We start from the raw sequence: 18,236 nt of genomic DNA, 5'->3' as shown, positions 1-18,236 counted from the left end.
TGGCTTTGGTGCGTGAGGGTGTGGCCATTGCCTCTGGTGGGTTAACAGTTCACTGGTTGACTCCTTGGGCCCGTTGAGTATCACGATGGGGGACGGCTGGGAGAGGGGCTCTAGAAGGGTCGTGCTAACACTGAAGTAGAACGGCTTAGGTCCTGGTCACCAGATTCGCATCCTGACTCTGCCGTGATAGCCGTGTGCCCCTAGGCAAGTCACTAGACCTTTCTACGCCTCAACTTCTTCGTCTCTCAGATGAGGACGATAGCATACCTACCTCATGGGGGTCACTTAGAATATTAAATGACAACACATGTGAAGTGCCCGGGACAGTGCCCAGCAGAGCACTTAGTGAATGTCAGCATGTGTCTGGTCTGCCAAAGACTTTGGTGAGAAGCTCAGGTGTCAGCGTGATGGATGTTGGGCTCACTGGGTACTTATGGGAAGAATAAATGGGGACAGAAGATGTGCCCACATGGGATTTAGCCTGGGAGCTAATCCTGAGACTCTTTCTGCCACTTAGTGGCTGGAAGGGCAGTGAGTGGCTCTCAGTTCTCAGCCCTTCCCTCCCTATTCATTATTGATCCCTCCAGGGCTCTGCAGAGTAGGCATTTGACATACACTCCTGGACCTCGGATGGGTTTAAAAGCCACTAGAGCTTGAGGCAGAAACCATTAAGCCAAGCCCATAAATCTGGGCTGGCAGGGGCTTGTGGCCGATGTCCTCCACGTCTGGACCAACTCCAGGACTTTCTGCGGACGAAGCCACTGCCCCATTCATGAGCCATTCATTGACTAAGGAACAGTTTTCCCCCAGTGGCTGGAAGGAACGCATTCACACAGGTACACATTCAATTCCTTTCTCAGGGATGCTCGGGTAGATGATGGCAGAACCAGTCTCCAAATGGCTACCCGGACTTTCTTCCCATCAGAGGGGAGGGAAAGGAGCTAAGTATTCAGAACGTGGTTCTTGTTTGGAATGGTGGGATGAGAGGCGCCATTTTTCTCCTTCTCCTTCTCCACATTTTCTGGAAGTGTCATAAAAGGCGTGAGAAATAGAATAGATCCTTAACAGTGCTGGAAAGCAAGAAAAGGGTGCCATCAGCCGACCAGACATTTTGAGGAGCCTCTGGAAGACTGTAGGCAGACAGGATTCCAATGGCAGAGTAACTAGCAGAGAGAAAAATCACCTCCTAAAAATGCAAAGGGGAGAGATCTTCAGGGAGAGAGGACAGGACACCAGGGGATAAAATTAAGGACACAGAGCAGCTGGGCCTTTACCCCTTATTACCCTTATGTCGTGCGGGTCCTCAGATGGCCTGGCTGCTCCCGACCCCCACCCCCCAAATGTCACGCCTCCCGTTTAGCTACTCATTTACTTAATGCGACCACAGCCCTTCTGTTTGTTTCTTGGGCTATGACTCCTTCCCAAGCTCCAGACCATGTGCTTTTGCTCCACATGACCATTTTAAAACTCACAGAACTTCAAAGCATAGATATTGTTATCCCCATTGTGCAGATAAGAAAACTAGGGCTTTAAAAAAACTGAGTAACATGGGGCACCTGGGTGGCTCAGTTAAGCATCCAACTCTGGATTTAGGCTCAGGTCATGATCTCACGGTTTGTGAGCCCCAGCCCCACGTTGGGCTCTGTGCAAACGGCCCGGAGCCTGCTTGGGATTCTCTGTCTCTCTGCTCCTCTCCTGCACGCTGTCTCTCTCTCTCTCTCTCGAAATAAATAAAACTTTAAAAGATGATAAAGTAACCTGCCCAAGGTCACATAGCTAACAAATGGCAGGGCTCGTATTTAAACATCCCTTTTGACACTGCGAATATATTCTCTTAAATACTCCACTCCATGGCTCTTTGGGACGTGAGGGGAGCAAAGAAAAAACAGAAACAAAATGACAGAAGAAATATTTAGTCACCCAAGAGAGCCATTGGCTTCCCAGCACCTTGGCTCTATCCATTTACATAAAAACAATCATGCCTTAATTATGCGATGCTCTTAACTGGTTCTAAAAATGTCTCCCTTAAGTTCATTATTTGGAAACATTTAGTTGAAGATTTTTTTCTTAGTTGAAGATTATTTTCAGTGTTCATTTATTTATTTGGAGAGAGAGAGAAAGAGCGAGCAAGTGCAAGCAGGGAAGGGCCAGAGAGAGAGAGAGAGAGAGAGAGGGAGAGAGAGAATCCCAAGCAGGCACCCGACTCAGGGCTCGATCCCACGAACCGTGAGGTCATGACCGGAGCCAAAATCAAGAGTCAGATGCTTCATCACCTGGGCCACCCAGGCACCCCCTCGTTGAAGATATTTTTACGTAATTCAGTGTAACTCAGAGTTTCCCATCGCTTAGGCTTTGCACCACCTCGCAAAACAAATGGGTAAGATTTTGCTGTGTAATTTTTAAAAATTCAACAAGCAGAAGTCCCTACAACGAATTATTAGTGTAAATACAAATGATATTATTTGAGACTAAAAATTGTTTTTCTTTCGGTTTTAGTGAGGCATAATTGGCATCCAGCACTATATATATATTCAAGGCTTACAGTATAATGCCTTGACTTACATATCTTGCAAAATGATCACTTCAATACGTTTAATTAACATCCATCATCTTATCTGCAGACTATATTATTAATAAAGAGCCCATCCCTCTGCCCTGATGTGTATTTTTTATATGCTTCCTTCTTTCCTTCTTTCTATTTTTATAATTTAAAAAAATTAATGTTTATTTATTTTGAGAGAGAGTGTGAGCGAGGGAACGGCAGAGAGGGAGAGAGAGAATCCCAAGCAGGTGCCCCACTGTCAGCACAGAGCTGGAAAAAGTACTCCGTCTCACAAACCACGAGATCATGACCTGAGCCAAAATCAAGAGTCAGATGCTTAATCTACTGAGCTACCCAGGAGCCCCTAATTTGTTTTAAATTTTAGTCCCCAACCTGGGGCTTGAACTCACAACTCCAAGATCAAGAGTCACATGCTGTACCGACTGAGCCAGCCAGGCTCCCCCTCTCTCTTTTTCTTCTTTCTTTTATTCCTTCCCCCAAAGTAGGCATTTATGTTGGTCCTTGGAGATAATGTTACTGTTGTAACATTAATAACGGCAATGATGATGGGACGCCTGCGTGGCTCAGTCGGTTGAGCGTCCGACTTCGGCTCAGGTCATATCTCGCGGTTCGTGAGTTTGAGCCCCGCATCTGGCTCTGTGCTGACAGCTCAGAGCCTGGAGCCTGCTTTGGATTCTGTGTCTCCCCCTGTCTCTGCTCCTCCCCTGCTTGCACTCTGTCTCCCTCTCTGTCCCTCTCTGCCGTTCTCTTTCTCTCAAAAATAAACATTTAAAAAACATTTTTTTAAATGATAATGATGATCATAGTAATGTCCACTGAGTGTTTACCAAGGGCAAGGGACAGATGAGAAAACAGGCTTGGAGATCGAGATCCCAAGTGACGTGTTTAAGGCTAAATGGCTATTGAGGGGAGTATGAAGTTACTTCTTGCTTTGTAACAGACCACCCCAACATTTGTGGCCTAACGACAGTTTACTGAGCTCAGGGTTCTGCAGCTGGGCAGTTGGGTTGTTCAGGGCTCGGCGGGGCTCCCTCATGTGTCTCTAGTCAACTGGTGAATTGGATGGGGGCTGGCCAGGTTAGCATGGCCACAGCTGATTCATCGATGCTCCACAAGCCTCTCAAACTCCGGCTGGCCAGCCCAGGCACCTGGTCACGTGGTCACGTGGCACCTGGGTAGGGGTCGGAGCGAGGATGCAAAAGCCGTAAAGCGTCTTGAGGCCCAAGGCACAATATCACTTCTGCAACGTTCTATTGATCAAGAGCGAGTCTCAACGCCCAGATTCAAGGGATGAGGAAACAGACTTTGCATGGAGGTGATCTGCAAGGGAGCAAGACACAGGGAGGGAAAAGAGCGGGGAGGGGGGGAGGCGCCTTGTGCAAACCATCTGCCGCATGGAGAAACTGGGTTCAAATCCAGGCCCATCTAATGCCAAAGCTCTTACATTTCAACAGATACTGTAGAAGGATTCTGAGCTTGTACAGTCAGAAGATGCTGATAAATCATTAATGTCCACTGGGTCCGTGATAGTGATTTGGAGATGATTCTGGAGAGGTAGAACTGGAGGTTCAGAGAAGTTTCTATTCCCTTTAATTAAGACTGGAGGGGGTGCCTGGGGGGCTCAGTCGGTTAAGCGTCCGACTTCGGCTCAGGTCATGATCTCACAGTCCGTGAGTTCGAGCCCCACGTTGAGCTCTGTGCTGACAGCTCGGAGCCTGGAGCCTGCTTCAGATTCTGTGTCTCCCTCTCTCTCTGCCCCTCCCCTCTGCTCATGCTCTGTCTCTCTCTCTCTCAAAAATAAATGTTAAAAAAAATTTTTTAAATGATCATTGCCACTAATTGCAAAATACACAGAAAATACATGGAAGAGACAGGCTGGCCCCAGGGTAGAACGTTTATTATTTCCAGCAGAGGGTGCTGTGTTATTTCCGTAGAAATGCCACTTAGCTAGGAGAATGAGCTGGACACCTGCCTTAACTGGCACCCTGCTTGTGTGTTAGCTGCTCTTCAAGATTAATACTCCAGGTCGCTGCCCATCTGTTCCACCTTGCAAGGTCTTCAGAAGATTCTTCAGATTCTTGTCTAGGTGGAACTTGCACAAACCCACCCTTAGCACTGCGGTTTCTCTTTAAGACCAAGCAGAAACGGCAAAGGGAGATCACAGGTCCCTTCCTTCCAAGCACGTGATCCAAATGGTAAGTCTCTAACTGCCAAGGGCTATACATTGTGAGGATTTTCGGTGGGAATTTTTTTCACACCACCGTCAACCGCTTCTTGGCATTGCTGCTTTCACTGCTCGTTCTTTTATTTTTCAGTGTGCTTGTAATAATCCCTACACTTGGGATGGAGGTCAAACAGCTCATTTTCATCATGAACCACTATAAATAATGGCCAAATGGGGAGCACGACAATTACAGGAAAAGAGGTTTCTTGTGGCATACGAGGCAAAGACAAGAAATTGAAAACAGTCAGAGCATTAATCAACAGGGTTGCCACTGTTTAAAAATAATGCAGTAGACCCGCGAATATTAACATGGAAAGGTTTCCCAAATGTCTTATTGAAAGCAGATCCTGACACAGAGAAGCTAGAGCAAATAGTTTACTCTGGGAGATTCTGCAACCCACGTCTCCAGATTGTCCCGTTTAAGGGAGAGGGAAACGTCATTTGTTGAGAGTTGCCCCTGGGAAGTTTAAATTCCTTGGCAAACTAGACTCCTAGTCTGCCACCGAGGTTGGCAGAGCAAGCCTTAATAACCAGAGAGGGGCGCCTGGAACAGTCATCTGAGCGTCCGCCTTCGACTCAGGTCATGATCTCACTGCTTGTGGGTTCGAGCCCCGCGTCAGGCTCTGTGCTGACAGCTCAGAGCCTGGAGCCCGCTTCGGATTCTGTCTCCGTCTCTCTGCCCCTCCCCTGCTCATGCTCTGTCTCTCTCTCTCTCTCACGTATAAAATAAAACATGAAAAAAAAATTTTTTAAATAACCAAAGAAAGCACTCAGGATAGAGTTGCAGGAAGTGGCAGGTGGAAAACTGTATTGACAAGGAAGTTGGAAAAGTCGGGCATTTGTATGGGTTGAACTTGGACAGTATGCTGCATGTGGGAAGGAAGGAAGGAGGAAGGAAGGGGAGAAAGGAAGTAGGGAGGACAGAAAGGAAGGACAGGAGGGAGAGAGGAAGGGAGGAAGAGGGAAGGAAAGGAAGGGAAGAAAAAAAGATAACATTGCTTGCATTTATTTATTTAGCTAGAGAAGGGGCTGGAAGTTTGCAAAGCAGGCTCCCGGTAGTTATGGCTTTGGGGGGAATGGAAGGGAAGTAGGGGCAATGGGGAAGAGGAAGAGGCATCATATACTCTGTATATTTGTGTATTGCTAACTTGTCTTAAACGAAAATGCATTCGTGAGGTGCTGCTGCTTCAACTAAAAAAATGTAAAAAGAAATAAAAAGACTGTGTGCTTATAGCTTCATGATAAGAAGAAATCCTTGACATCGAAGGACAGGAATAGCTCTGCCCCCTGGAACACGCCATGGCACGGTTTCGCAGTTAGTTGTTGAGCTTTCCTGTGACGGAGGAAAGGTGAACATGCTTCCCGCTTTATTAGTAGTATTTATTATTATTATTATTGATTTTTTTTTTTGAATAATGTAAGCACACCGTGCGGAGAAGAGCATAAGGTGTCAAAGAAATCATCCATGGTAACCGCTGTGACCTCTGGAACCACTATAATCTGGGTCCCCATTCTCAGAGCTGAGTTAAATGAGATTCCTGATGGTTTTTGCTGAGCGAGGTACCTGTGGGCATATACACTGGAACGAGTTTGGGGGGGACCACTCTGGCAATATATATCAAAAGCCTTCAAAATACGCATAGGCTTTGACACAAATTCTATTTAGCAGGGGCCTAGCCTAAGGAAACCACGTGCAGACCAAAATGTCTTCAGCCTGACGACGTTCACTGAAGTGTTGTTTATCGTCGTGAAACCATCCAAATGAGGAAGTGGTTGGTGGGCTAGAAGCTATAGACAGATGTGGGTGAGAATTTTGGCTCTCCTACTTACTGACTTACTAGCTGCGTGATCCTGGTCAACTAACAATTTATCTAACGTAGATAGACCTAGAGATGAAAATGAGAGTCAAAAGTACACACACCCAGGGACAGCCGGGTGGCTCGGTTGGTTAAGCTGCCGACTCTTGATTTCGGCTCAGGTCATGGTCTCACGCTTTGTGGGCTCGAGCCCCGCATCGGGCTCTGCGCTGGCAGTGTGGAACCTGCTTGCGATTTTCTCTCTTTCCCTCTCTCTCTGCCCCTCCCTGCCTCTCTCTCTCTCAAAATAAATAAATAAACTTTTTAGAACTTAAAAAAAAATACGTACACACATACAGAGGATTATAATTATCTACCCCATTTACTTGAGATGTTTACTGAGTGAGATAACCCATGTAAAACATCTAGAAGAATATTTGGCATATAGTAGGTCCTCAATAAAAGGTAGCTATTATTAAGAAAAGTATGGTTCAGGGGCGCCTGGGTGGCTCAGTCGGTTAAGCGACATTGGCTCAGGTCATGATCTCACGGTTGGTGGGTTCGAGCTCCACGTCGGGCTCTGTGCTGACAGCTCAGAGCCTGGAGCCTGCTTCGGATTCTGTGTCTTTCCCTCTCTCTCTGCCCTTCCCCCATTCACACTCTGTCTCTCTGCATCTCTCAAAAATGAATAAACGTTAAAAAAATGTAAAAAAAAAAAAGAAACGTATGGTTCATGCATGTGATGGAATATATGTGTGTAAGAGGGTTTTAAGTGGTATGGTAATGCTATTTATAAATCAATGAAAAGTAAGGTTTAAAATTCTTTTTTTATTTTTTTATCATGACCTGAGCTGAAGTCGGATGCTTAACTGACTGAGCCAGCCAGGTGCCCTAGGTTCAAAATTCTTGAGTATGATCTTAGCTAGAGAGAGAGATTGAGAAAGAGGGATAAAGACAGAAGATCAAGACAGAGAGAATATACTAGAATACTTATACTGTGAAATGAACTAGATGACATTGCCTTTTCTTCATACTTTTTTCTAAATAGAGTGTATATACCTGAACTACTAAAGCCCTAACCTTTTCTCTGAGGCTCCTAAGAATTCTTCCTTCTCTGGACAGAGGTATCCTTTTATCATTATCCTGAGAAGGACTTCTACTGGCGATAGAACTGTTCCTAAATCTCAGTGGTATTGCTAAGACCAACTTTCAAAATGTTAGATGTTATGCAGGGAAGGACGTCATTCGTAGAAGCAGAGGTTCCGTAGAAGCAGAGGTTAGTCAGAGATTCTTGTGTAAGTGATTTATTTAAGGAATGCTCTCGGAAGCCCGTAAAACCGTGAAAGAGGCAATAATGTTGAAAGGAAGAAGTTAAGCAAAAGTATGGTTTCTGGTGATGTCGAGACTCGGGCTGATCCCACAGGGAACTCAGGAGTGTTCTTTGTTCCACAAGGTCTGTCCTACCTTGAGGCAATGGAACGGGACTTTTGTAAGCACATACCAGTCTGTCCTGGGGAGAAGGGTTGTAACTCCTAGACACTTCTCTGGTGAGGCAGCCTCAGTTGCTCCAGAGCAATCCCAGAAGAGGGTTGCAGCATTAGCAGCAGCAGCTGGGAGTTGGACACGAACTAGTAAAGGGGCATCCCAGGAGACCTAGATGGGTCACCAGCATCCATCTGCCTCAAAAGGGTTAATGGAAATGAGCCTCTCTCTCCCCGGCCTCCCTTATGAGGAGCCAGGAGAGTCGCATGACGCTATCTAGTAGCCCCGATGCTTGACTTAGGTGGGAGATGTGGGGAAAGAGAAAGCCTGCTCTTCCTAACAAATTGGAAGGCAGCACGGGGAAGTCGTTTAGAAGTTTCCTTCTCTTCCCAGCGTGGCCGGCGGCTGAGGAAGTGGAAGGCAGGGGAAGGGGCACGAATGTAGTAGATGGAGGGGTCGATGCGGTTAGGACGTTCGTTACATTCAGCAAACCAATAAGTTGATTGAGCAAATAAGAAATATATTGAGGAGAATGAGGCCCCCGTGTCTCAATGTCAGAGAAGGGAATTATAGACATGGAAACCCGGGAGGGTTAGAAAGAACCCTAACCTTCTGGTTGGACTGGAATTGAAAGTATCAGTAAGAACTCGTTTTTTAAAAATATATATATATATTTTTAAATATATATACACAGATAGATATAGAAACATATGGGTGTATGGAGTGCATGTGGACAGAGAGAAATGGAGAGACCAAGATAGATGATAGAGAGAGAGAGAGAGAGATCTCTTAGCTGCATCCACTGAGAAGGCCTAGAAGCAACGACAGCCCAGCAGCAATGAGCACACTGACATCAGTATTTGGTTTCTAAATACCGTCTTCTACCAAAAGGAACCAGAACCTCTTAGAAAAATGGCTGACACCGTGGCTGGGACCAGGAAAACACACCATGAGCTTGGACATCTTGTTGTGCCAGAAAGTAAAGAAGAGTTCAAGGAATGATGGAGGCATGTAAAAGAGACATAGGGATTGGTTTAAACGGTCTTCCAATGAGAGGCACCTGGGTGTCTCAATTGGTGAAGCGTCCAGCTTCGGCTCAAGTCATGATCTCATGGTTTGTGGGGTCGAGCCCCACATTGGGCTCTGTGCTGCTGGCTGAGAGCCTGGAGCCTGCTTTGGATTCTGTGTCTCCCCCTCTCTCTCTGCCCCTCCGTCGCTTGTGCTCTGCCTCTCTCGCGGTCTCAAAAATAAACATTTTTTTAAAAATTAAAAAAAAAAGTCTTCCAATGGTCAGATCTGGGACAGTCTGAGCATCAGAAGAATAATGGTAGTAGTGGGTTACAACCCACTGAATAAACTAGGAATCTACAAGTTCATACTGATTCGTTGAATGAATAGGTAGATAGATAGATAGATAGATAGATAGATAGATAGATAGATACAGGGGAAAAGGGAAACGCCTCCTTACAGTAGAATATCCATTCTAAATGTAGAAGGAACAATGAAAATTTAAAAAATACCACCTGTTACCATCATAGTAGTGTTGATTCAGGTGGATATCGTCCATGGGTGGGATATCGAAGCTGATGGGTGGAGGTTCTAGGGAGAACAGGATATTGGCATAATCTCTGAATTTTTCCCCACAAAGTAATCCCAGATAGAAAAAGGATAACTTTAGGGTGGAGAAATCTGTCAGACACCATCTTGAGCCAGTGATGAAGGTTAAGGTCACCAGTGATGAGAGGAGTTGACACCATATGGCCCTGATGTGAGGCACTGGAAGGAGCTTAGTATCATTTCTGCGGGGTTCTTGCCAAGAAAACATGGCCTGAGTCTGGTCACAGGGAGACAGCAGATGGACTTAAGAGGAGGAGCATCCTACAGAATGAAAGGCCTGGACTCTCTAAGACTATTCAGGACGTGAATAATAGGGAAAAACCTGAATAATGTTCCAGATTGAAGTTGCCCATTGTCACACTACCCTACTTTCTCCTATATTTGCTGGGTTGTGGGTAGGGCTCTGTGTCGGCAGTTCTGAATTTGAGAATCATGTGGGGAGTGAGTGAATGCAGATGCCAGAACCCCACCCCTGAGAGTCTGTTCCCAAGGGTTTGGGGTGGGGCCTAGGGATCTATGACCTTAGCCGTCATCCTAGGAAATTCCAAAGTAAGTGGTCCACAGACCACCCTCGGAGGAATATTCGCCTAGAAATTCAGAAAGCGGTGGCAGTCCTCTTACTCAGTCCCGACCTTAACTTTCTTCCTGTCTCTCTGCTTTCCCAGGGTGACGCTGTACGCGGAGTTCCTTCCCATGAAGGCCAGAGCTAAGTGTATTTTGCTGATTGAGGTAAGGAGGGTGGTCTGGGTTTCCCAAGAGCGCTCAGTCCCTGAGCAGGAGATTCTCAGGCGTCTTGAGCCACAGGATAAGGAAACGGGAGTTTAAGAGAGCTCTAACAGACTCAGTGTGTGGAGACTTAAATGGGTCAATTATGTCAATTCTGACATGGTCTTTTTGCAATACGGATAAACTCTTCAATTGACAAAAAAAAACCCACCAATCAATCTCTTAAAAAAATGGCGGCAGGCAGGTGGTATTTCCTTCTTGGACTTCACGTGGCTTTTATCTGAGAGTTGGTGCCGAGAGTTGGTGCGTAAGGGGACCAAAACTCCTGTCCCCCATCCATATCATCACCCTCCACCCCTGTTTGTATCCAGGCTCACCTGTGTCTTGTGTGAGGGGCCACTTCTGTAGCCTAGAGGCTGCCTTAAAACTCCCTCGGTCCAGGGGCGCCTGGGTGGCTCAGTCGGTTAAGCGTCTGACTTCGGCTCAGGCCATGATCTCGCGGTCCGTGAGTTCGAGCCCCGCGTCGGGGTCTGGGCTGATGGCTCAGAGCCTGGAGCCTGCTTCCGATTCTGTGTCTCCCTCTCTCTCTGCCCCTCCCCCGTTCATGCTCTGTCTCTCTCTGTCTCAAACATAAATAAATGTTAAAAAAAAACAATAAAAAAAAAAAAACAAAGCTCCCTCAGTCCAGCTTGTCCCTCCGAGCCTCCTTTCTGCCAAGGTTTTGTGACCCGTTTTCCAATAATGGTTCTGGAAGATCTCAGGGCCAATATGTAGCTGCCCAATGACCCCTCTACCATGCAGGTAGTAGAGTTTATTTGTCCTTTCGGACACTGATGCCCACAGTGATAACTGTGATGCCACTCTGACGTCTCTAGTCACCATGACCACGTTGACAATAGTAATCACATTGACGTCACTGCCCAACTTACCACCCAGACTGCATCTACCCCTGATCGATACCCCTGGTAGTCATCTGGTCCACACTGGTATGGATGAACCAACTATTTATATATTGAGATGCATTTATGCCAGCAGATCTTGGTCCCTGATTACCCCTCATCGCCTGACACCCTGTCCACTCTTAGGACCCCCTAGAACTTCCCATGATCTAGCATCTGAAGAGTTAACTCCTGGCACAGTCATGGTATATGTGTGTGTGTTGAGAGCGGGGGGTATATGACCAGTGTCGAGTGTCTATCCTGGGTTGGTCCAGTTTGTTAGACATTTTGGCTATCACCCCCGGTTGCCGGCAACAGAAATAGACTGTGGTTAAGTGCAGCCAAAGAGGGTTTAGAAAGGCTCTCGGAGTCCCCCAGAACTGATGGAGAAGCTGAAGGGCCATGTTTGGCAATGGACAATAGTTGTAGGGCCTGAGCAGGAGACAGCATACTCAGGATAGTTTGAAGAGGGTTTGATAAAGGGACTATTTCTAAATAGCCCCAGGCCTGAAGTGCCAGCTGCCAGGCAAAGGCAGGAAGTAATTAGCAGCCCAGAGAGAAAGAGAGACAGAGTTGTGTGTCCAGGGCTGTTGGACAGGTGCTGTGACCTGCTGAGAGATGCAGCCAGCCCATGACCACCGTGCAGGGAGGGAGCCAGAGGAATAAATGCCCCCACATCTCTTTCCTTTCTCCCTCCCTCCCTCCCTCCCATGTCCTGTGGGGCTCCCCATTGGCTGTAGCCAGTGGAAAGCCAGAAGACACCGAGCCTGTGGATGCAGTCCATACAAAAAAAACAAGGTGGGAAAGGATGACGAGGCAAACAGAAGATAGTCAGCCCTGCAGGGAAGAGGCAGTTGTGATAAAGGATACTAGGGGCCTCTTGGGCGAGAGAGATGGATGTCAGTAGACGAAACCAATATGTCCGTTACCGTATTGACCTCACACGATATTGATGGCATTGATCTCCCTAAACCAGAGCTGCCACATCGTACCCACTCCAGTGGGTACCACGCAAATATGACTGAGTGTGGATGGGCCCCTCAGGAGATGGGCAACATGATGGCCCTGCCCCCAACTATATGAAAAACAGGAAAGACGGCCATTCCGATGTGGCTGACCCCGAGGACCCTCCCCCGTGTCAGTAGCGTTGTCTGCAGTGACCCCGACATTGCTCATGTGTTGGCCACGCTGCTCCCATCGCTGATCCCGTTTTCCCCTGCCAGGTCTTCTGGGCCATCGGGACAGTGTTCGAGGTGATCCTGGCCGTGTTTGTGATGCCCAGCCTGGGCTGGCGCTGGCTGCTCATCCTCTCGGCCGTCCCGTTGCTTCTCTTTGCGGTTCTGTGTTTTGTAGGTATCCTTTAAGAGATGTCAACCTTTACAGGGCACCTGGGCGGCGGCTCAGTCGGTTAAGCATCCAACTTTAGGTCATCATCTCACGGTTTGTGGGTTCTAGCCCCGCATGGCGTTCTGAGATGTTTGGGATTCTCTCTGTCTCTCCCACATCCTCCCTCGTCCCTAAATGCTCTTCTTCTGTCTCTGTCTCAAAATAAATAATAAAAAAAAAAAAGATCTCAACCTTGGCCACTTGGCTTTCTGCTGTTCAGCCGTTCACTGTGTTTCAGTGGGGAGGAGGTAAAGGAGGACACTGTCCTGCAGAGATTCTTTGTAAGATGATGTTTTTGGAACTCTGCCAGCCGCACCAATTAATAATAATAATAGCAACAGAAACAACAATCATTGCATGAACCCATTCCAGGTATCGTGCTAAGCACTTTGTCTGGATTCTCTCACTTCACCCTCTCGGCAACCTTTACGAGGTGGGATCTATCGTTATCCCCATTTTGTGGATGAGGAAATGGAGGCACAGAGAGGTCAAGTAATTACTCGAGGTCCCACAACCAGGATAATCAATGACAGAGCCAGGATTTGAAGCTAGCCCTCTGGCTCCAGAGCCCTAAGCTTAAAGACTCCACACCCCGCTGAGATATGTGGCTGGGACCCCGTGTTCTGTTCCACCCTAATCTGCCACGCCTGTCCCCACAGTGGCTGCCAGAGAGCGCAAGGTATGATGTGCTGTCCGGGAATCAGGAGAAGGCCATCGCCACCTTAAAGAGGATAGCGACAGAAAACGGAGCCCCCATGCCGCTGGGGAAACTCATCATCTCCAGACAGGTCGGTGCCTGGCCCGCTGTCTGTGGCGTGTGTGTGTGTCCGTGCGCCTGTGCGGGAGTGTGTGCGTGGGTGGGGCGTGCTCTCCACGGAGGTGGCAAATTCTGAGACCAGCAAAAAGCGCACAAGCAGACTAATTCCCCAAAAGCCAATTTTCCTGAATTAACTTGCCAGTGTATCTTTTTTACCAAAAAATGTTTCAAGGATCTTTTTGAATATATGTAGCAAATAGGAGTATATTTTTCCTGTGTATGTATTAACACATTTAGTTCCTCGATATATGCTCTCTATAAATATGTTAATGAATCTATTTCTAAATATATTAACCTATTCCAAAATATAGTCAATAAATACAAACATTCTCAAATACATTCAATAAACCTATTTAATGGGTGTTGTCTTTTCATTCAAGAATATACTAAAAAATATATTTTTATTCATGAGGACGATTCACAGGGAGACTAAGCCACCTAAAACCCATAATCTTTTTTTTAAACATTTAGCATGGTTAAATAAGCAAGCGTTTCTCAAACTGCTAAGAAAAATGTTTTCGTTAAATATACCTAAGAAGAATATTATCACAGTCCTAGAATATACTCTTTTAAAAAAATTTTTTTAACATTTATTTATTATTGAGAGACAGAGACAGAGCGTGAGCATGGGAGGGGCAGAGAGAGAGGAGGAGACACAGAATCCAACCAGGCTCCAGGCTCTGAGCTGTCAGCACAGAGCCCAACGAGGGGCTTGAACTCACCAACTGCGAGATCATGACCTGAGTCTAAGTCAGACGCCCAACCAACTGAGCCACCCAGGCACCCCCTAGAATATACTCTTAAAAAGAACATTGTAGGGGTGCCTGGGTGGCTCTTGGTTTCAGCTCAGGTCATGATCTCACAGTTTGTGGGTTCAAGCCTCGTGTTGGGCTCTGTGCTGACAGCACAGAGCCTGCTTGGGATTCTCTCTCTCCTTCTGTCCCTCCTTTATGCTCTCTCTCTCTCTATTGCTCATAAAAATAAATAAACTTAAAAAGAACATTGTAGAGCAAAGATTCGATAAATTAGCAAATTATATGAAATTGGCAAATGGGTCATTTAACTAATCAACCTTTGACACATTGGCTTCTGGTGAATTGATTTTCAGTACATTGATTTTTGTGATCTTGACCTAGAGCTGGCTTGGGAGGGCATTAAATGGTTGGATGCCCCTTGGATTGACTGTCTGCTCCCTGGGTCCATGGCACTGCCCGAGAATCCCTGGGGGTACCAAGCCCAAGGAATCTGCTTCCCGCTACAGGGATTGCAGAATGTTTCCATCCTTGGGGAACCAAGCCTGTAGACCTTGCTGGGTCCTGGCTGGAGGGCCTCACTGGGCCGGGAGACTTTGTGCCGTGGGATCGGGTCCTGGGTTCCCGGAATCTGAGCATGTAGCCCACCAGGAGCTTCCCTCCCTGCTGTGGGTCCCCACGGTCTTAGGCTGCCGGCTGGGGCCCATACTTCTCGAGGGGAGGAGAGCAAATTGCATGTTCTTGTCTTGAAACAGGAAGACCGAGGCAGAATGAGGGACCTTTTCACGCCCCATTTTAGGTGGACGACCTTGTTGCTGTGGTTTATATGGTAAGAGCTGTTTCTTGACACCTTGATCCCCTTCATTCATGCCCTGTTTTGCTTTCTGGTTTTTTTTTTTTTTTTTTCATTTATTTATTTTTGGGACAGTGCGAGAGACAGAGTGCAAGCAGTGAGGGGCAGACAGAGGGAGACACAGAATCTGAAGCGGGCTCCAGGCTCTGAGGTGTCAGCCCAGAGCCCGATGCGGGGCTCGAACTCCCGAACCGTGAGATCATGACCTGAGCCGAAGTTGGACGCTTAACTGACTGAGCCACCCAGGCGCCCCTTTGCTTTCTGTTTTTACGTGATGCACAGATAGCTCTTTGATCTTGGGCAGCAGTTGCAAAATAAAGTGGTTTGGGTATGACTTTCCTGATTTCTGCCTTATTCAGGTATCACCCGTGCTATTCTTTTCTTCGTCGTTTTCTTTAATTGGACTCACTTTTTACTCAGATAAATGTCCTTTTTAACTACGTTTTTCATTTTAATTCCAACACAGTTAACATGCAATGTTATGTTAGTTTCGGGTGTAGAATACAGTGATTCAACAACTGTATGCATTACTCAGTGCTCATCATGATAAGTGCACTCTTAATCCCCATCACCTATCTCACCCATCCCCCCAGCATCCTCCCCTCTGGTAAGTTCTCTATGCTTAAGAGTCTGTTTCTTGATTTGTTTCTCTGTCTCTTTCTTTTCCCTTTGCTCATTTGTGTTGTTTCTTAAATTCCACATATGGATGAAATCACGTGGTATTTGCCCTCTGACTGAGATACTACGCTTAGCATTATACTCTCTCGTTCCATCCATGTCATTGCAAATGGCAAGATTTCATTCCTTTTTATGGCTGAGTGATATTCCATTGTATATATAGACCACATCTTCTTGATCCATTCATCTATTGATGGACACTTGGGCTTCTTCCATAATTTGGCTATTATAAATAATGCTGTAGGGACGCCTGGGTGGCTCAGTCAGCTAAGCATCCGACTTCGGCTCAGGGCATGATCTCACGCTCCACGAGTTCAAGTCCTGCATTGGGCTCTGTGCTGCTGACAGCTCAGAGCCTGGAGCCTGTTTCAGATTCTGTGTGTCCCCGCCCCCCCACCCCCACCCCTCCTCTGCTCACGCTCTATCTTGCTCTGTCTCTTATAAATAAATGTGAAAAATAAAAATAAAAAAACAATAAATAATGCTGTAATAAACATGGGGGGGGGCGTATATCCTTTCGAATTAGTGTTTTTGTATTCTTTGGGTAAATGCCCAATAGTGCCATAACTGGACCATAGGGTATTTCTATTTTTAATGTTTTGAGGAAACTCCATACTGTTTTCCAGAGTGGCTGCACCAGTTTGCATCCCCACCAACAGTGCACAAGCGTTCAGATAAATGTCTTTTAAAACATGAAAAAAAAAAAAAACAAAACAGCAGGCCATAGAGAGAAGGCCCTCCTCAAGAGAAATATAGTAAAAAGCAGCTAGATTGATGATTTGCCAAAGCTCTGAGTTACTGTACTTAATAGAGAGAGAGGCAGATGTTGAGGACTCATTAGCAAGTAAGTGAGACTAGGAAGCCATCAAAATACAGTTGACCTTCAACAGTGCAGAGTGGGGGTTAAAGGCACAGACCCCTGAGTAGTTGAAAATCTTTTGATCCCCCCCAAACTTCACTAATAGCCTCCTATTAACCAGAAGCCTTACTGATAACATTAACCAGAAGCCTTACTGATGAACACATATTTTGTCTGTTATATGTATTATATACTGTATTCTTAAAGTAAGCTAGAGAAAAAGTGTTATTAAAACCATCTTCAAGAGAAAATGTACTTGCAGTATTTATTGAAAAAAAAATCTCCTTATAAGTGGCCCCTGCAGTTCAAACCTGTGTTGTCCAAGGGTCAACTGTAATTGAAAGGAAAATGATAATGCCTGCTCCCTTACTCCTCTTTTCGGGCCATACTGCCTTCGGTGTACCACCAGTGGCATGGGACCCCTGTTTGGGGAACCACTGATTTGGTCAACACGTGCAGCCTTAGGACTCTCAGTCCTGATCCTGGTCTATTTTCCTTAAAACGCGGCCATTCGCGATGGCTGGATGTGGGCAGGGTGGTAGGGAGGGATTTGTGCAGAGTAATTACCTGAAAATCCACAACCAGTCAAATCTCAGCTATTCTTTGAACTCTCTACGAAATCATGTATGCAGCATGAATAGTGTGCAGAAGGGGCGTGGCTAACACTTTTCGGAGTTCTGGTGTAACCACTTATCCCTTTCCCTATGCACCTTTGAGGAGAGGTGCTAATTAGCAGGGGATCGTCCTGAAAAGTGGTCAATTGCAGGCAAGTGGAGAGGAAGGCCTTGATAATAAACAGAACTGGGCTCCAATTCTGCCCATGCATTCCTGAGAGCTGAACCAAGCATTTATTAAACACCTGCTGTATGCTCAATACAAGTGCTCAGTCTGCAGGATTTTTGAAAAGGGAGAGGAGGTGGTTGACCTAGTTAAGGGTGTCTGTCTTGTGACAGACTGACAGACAGTCTGTCTTGTGCATGTGACTCATTTGGGCCGACGCTACCCAAATACCGAAGCAATTAATTAGAGACTATTTCTTGCACCCAATAGAAATCACTAAATTTGCTAGCACATATTGTAACTCAAGAAAATTTATCACCATGGACTAATTATGACAGTTCCCACATAACTGTACTACAGGATGAGAATGTTCTGGTCCTACAGACTTGAGTGTTATGGTTCCTGGGACCATCGGGAATTCATTAACTGGGTCATTCTAATCTGAAATTTTAGGGAAGTCTGCTGACTCCACACTTGTATGGGGTACACAGGAGGTGTTTAATAAATGCTTGGTGAGTTGATTCAACTCTTAAGAGTTCAAGGGTAGAGCTGGAGCCCAGTTCTCTGTATTATCAAAGTGTTTCCCTCCTCTTCCCTCTCCACATCGACCAACTTGGCCCAGAAGCCCTGACGGATGTCAGCCATGACTGTTTTCTTCCAAATCTTGGTTCCCCAAACTTTTATTTCCTATTGCCAATTGTGAAAAACAGCCTGGTGTTCTCTGTGATGTAATACAGTTGTTGGTCTTTCAAAGGACACAGGATC

At 46.3% G+C, this 18,236-nt stretch overlaps 1 protein-coding gene across 1 annotated transcript in view; it reads left to right on the top strand.

Moving 5' to 3' along the window:
• SVOP (SV2 related protein) overlaps positions 1 to 18,236 on the top strand; it is a 77,837-nt gene that overhangs the window by 44,074 nt on the left and 15,527 nt on the right. Inside the window, exons 7-10 of the mRNA XM_019467209.2 lie at positions 10,348 to 10,411; positions 12,570 to 12,695; positions 13,392 to 13,520; positions 15,057 to 15,130. Coding sequence (XP_019322754.1) covers positions 10,348 to 10,411; positions 12,570 to 12,695; positions 13,392 to 13,520; positions 15,057 to 15,130 — 393 coding nt within the window. The remainder of the gene's footprint in view (positions 1 to 10,347; positions 10,412 to 12,569; positions 12,696 to 13,391; positions 13,521 to 15,056; positions 15,131 to 18,236) is intronic.

This window comes from Panthera pardus, unplaced genomic scaffold, assembly GCF_024362965.1.
Source record: "Panthera pardus isolate Hobbes unplaced genomic scaffold, ASM2436296v1 HiC_scaffold_15, whole genome shotgun sequence".
Classification (NCBI taxonomy): domain Eukaryota; kingdom Metazoa; phylum Chordata; class Mammalia; order Carnivora; family Felidae; genus Panthera; species Panthera pardus.
The sequence above is the reverse complement of the archived record's forward strand: the minus strand, read 5'-3'. Positions and strand labels throughout refer to the sequence as shown.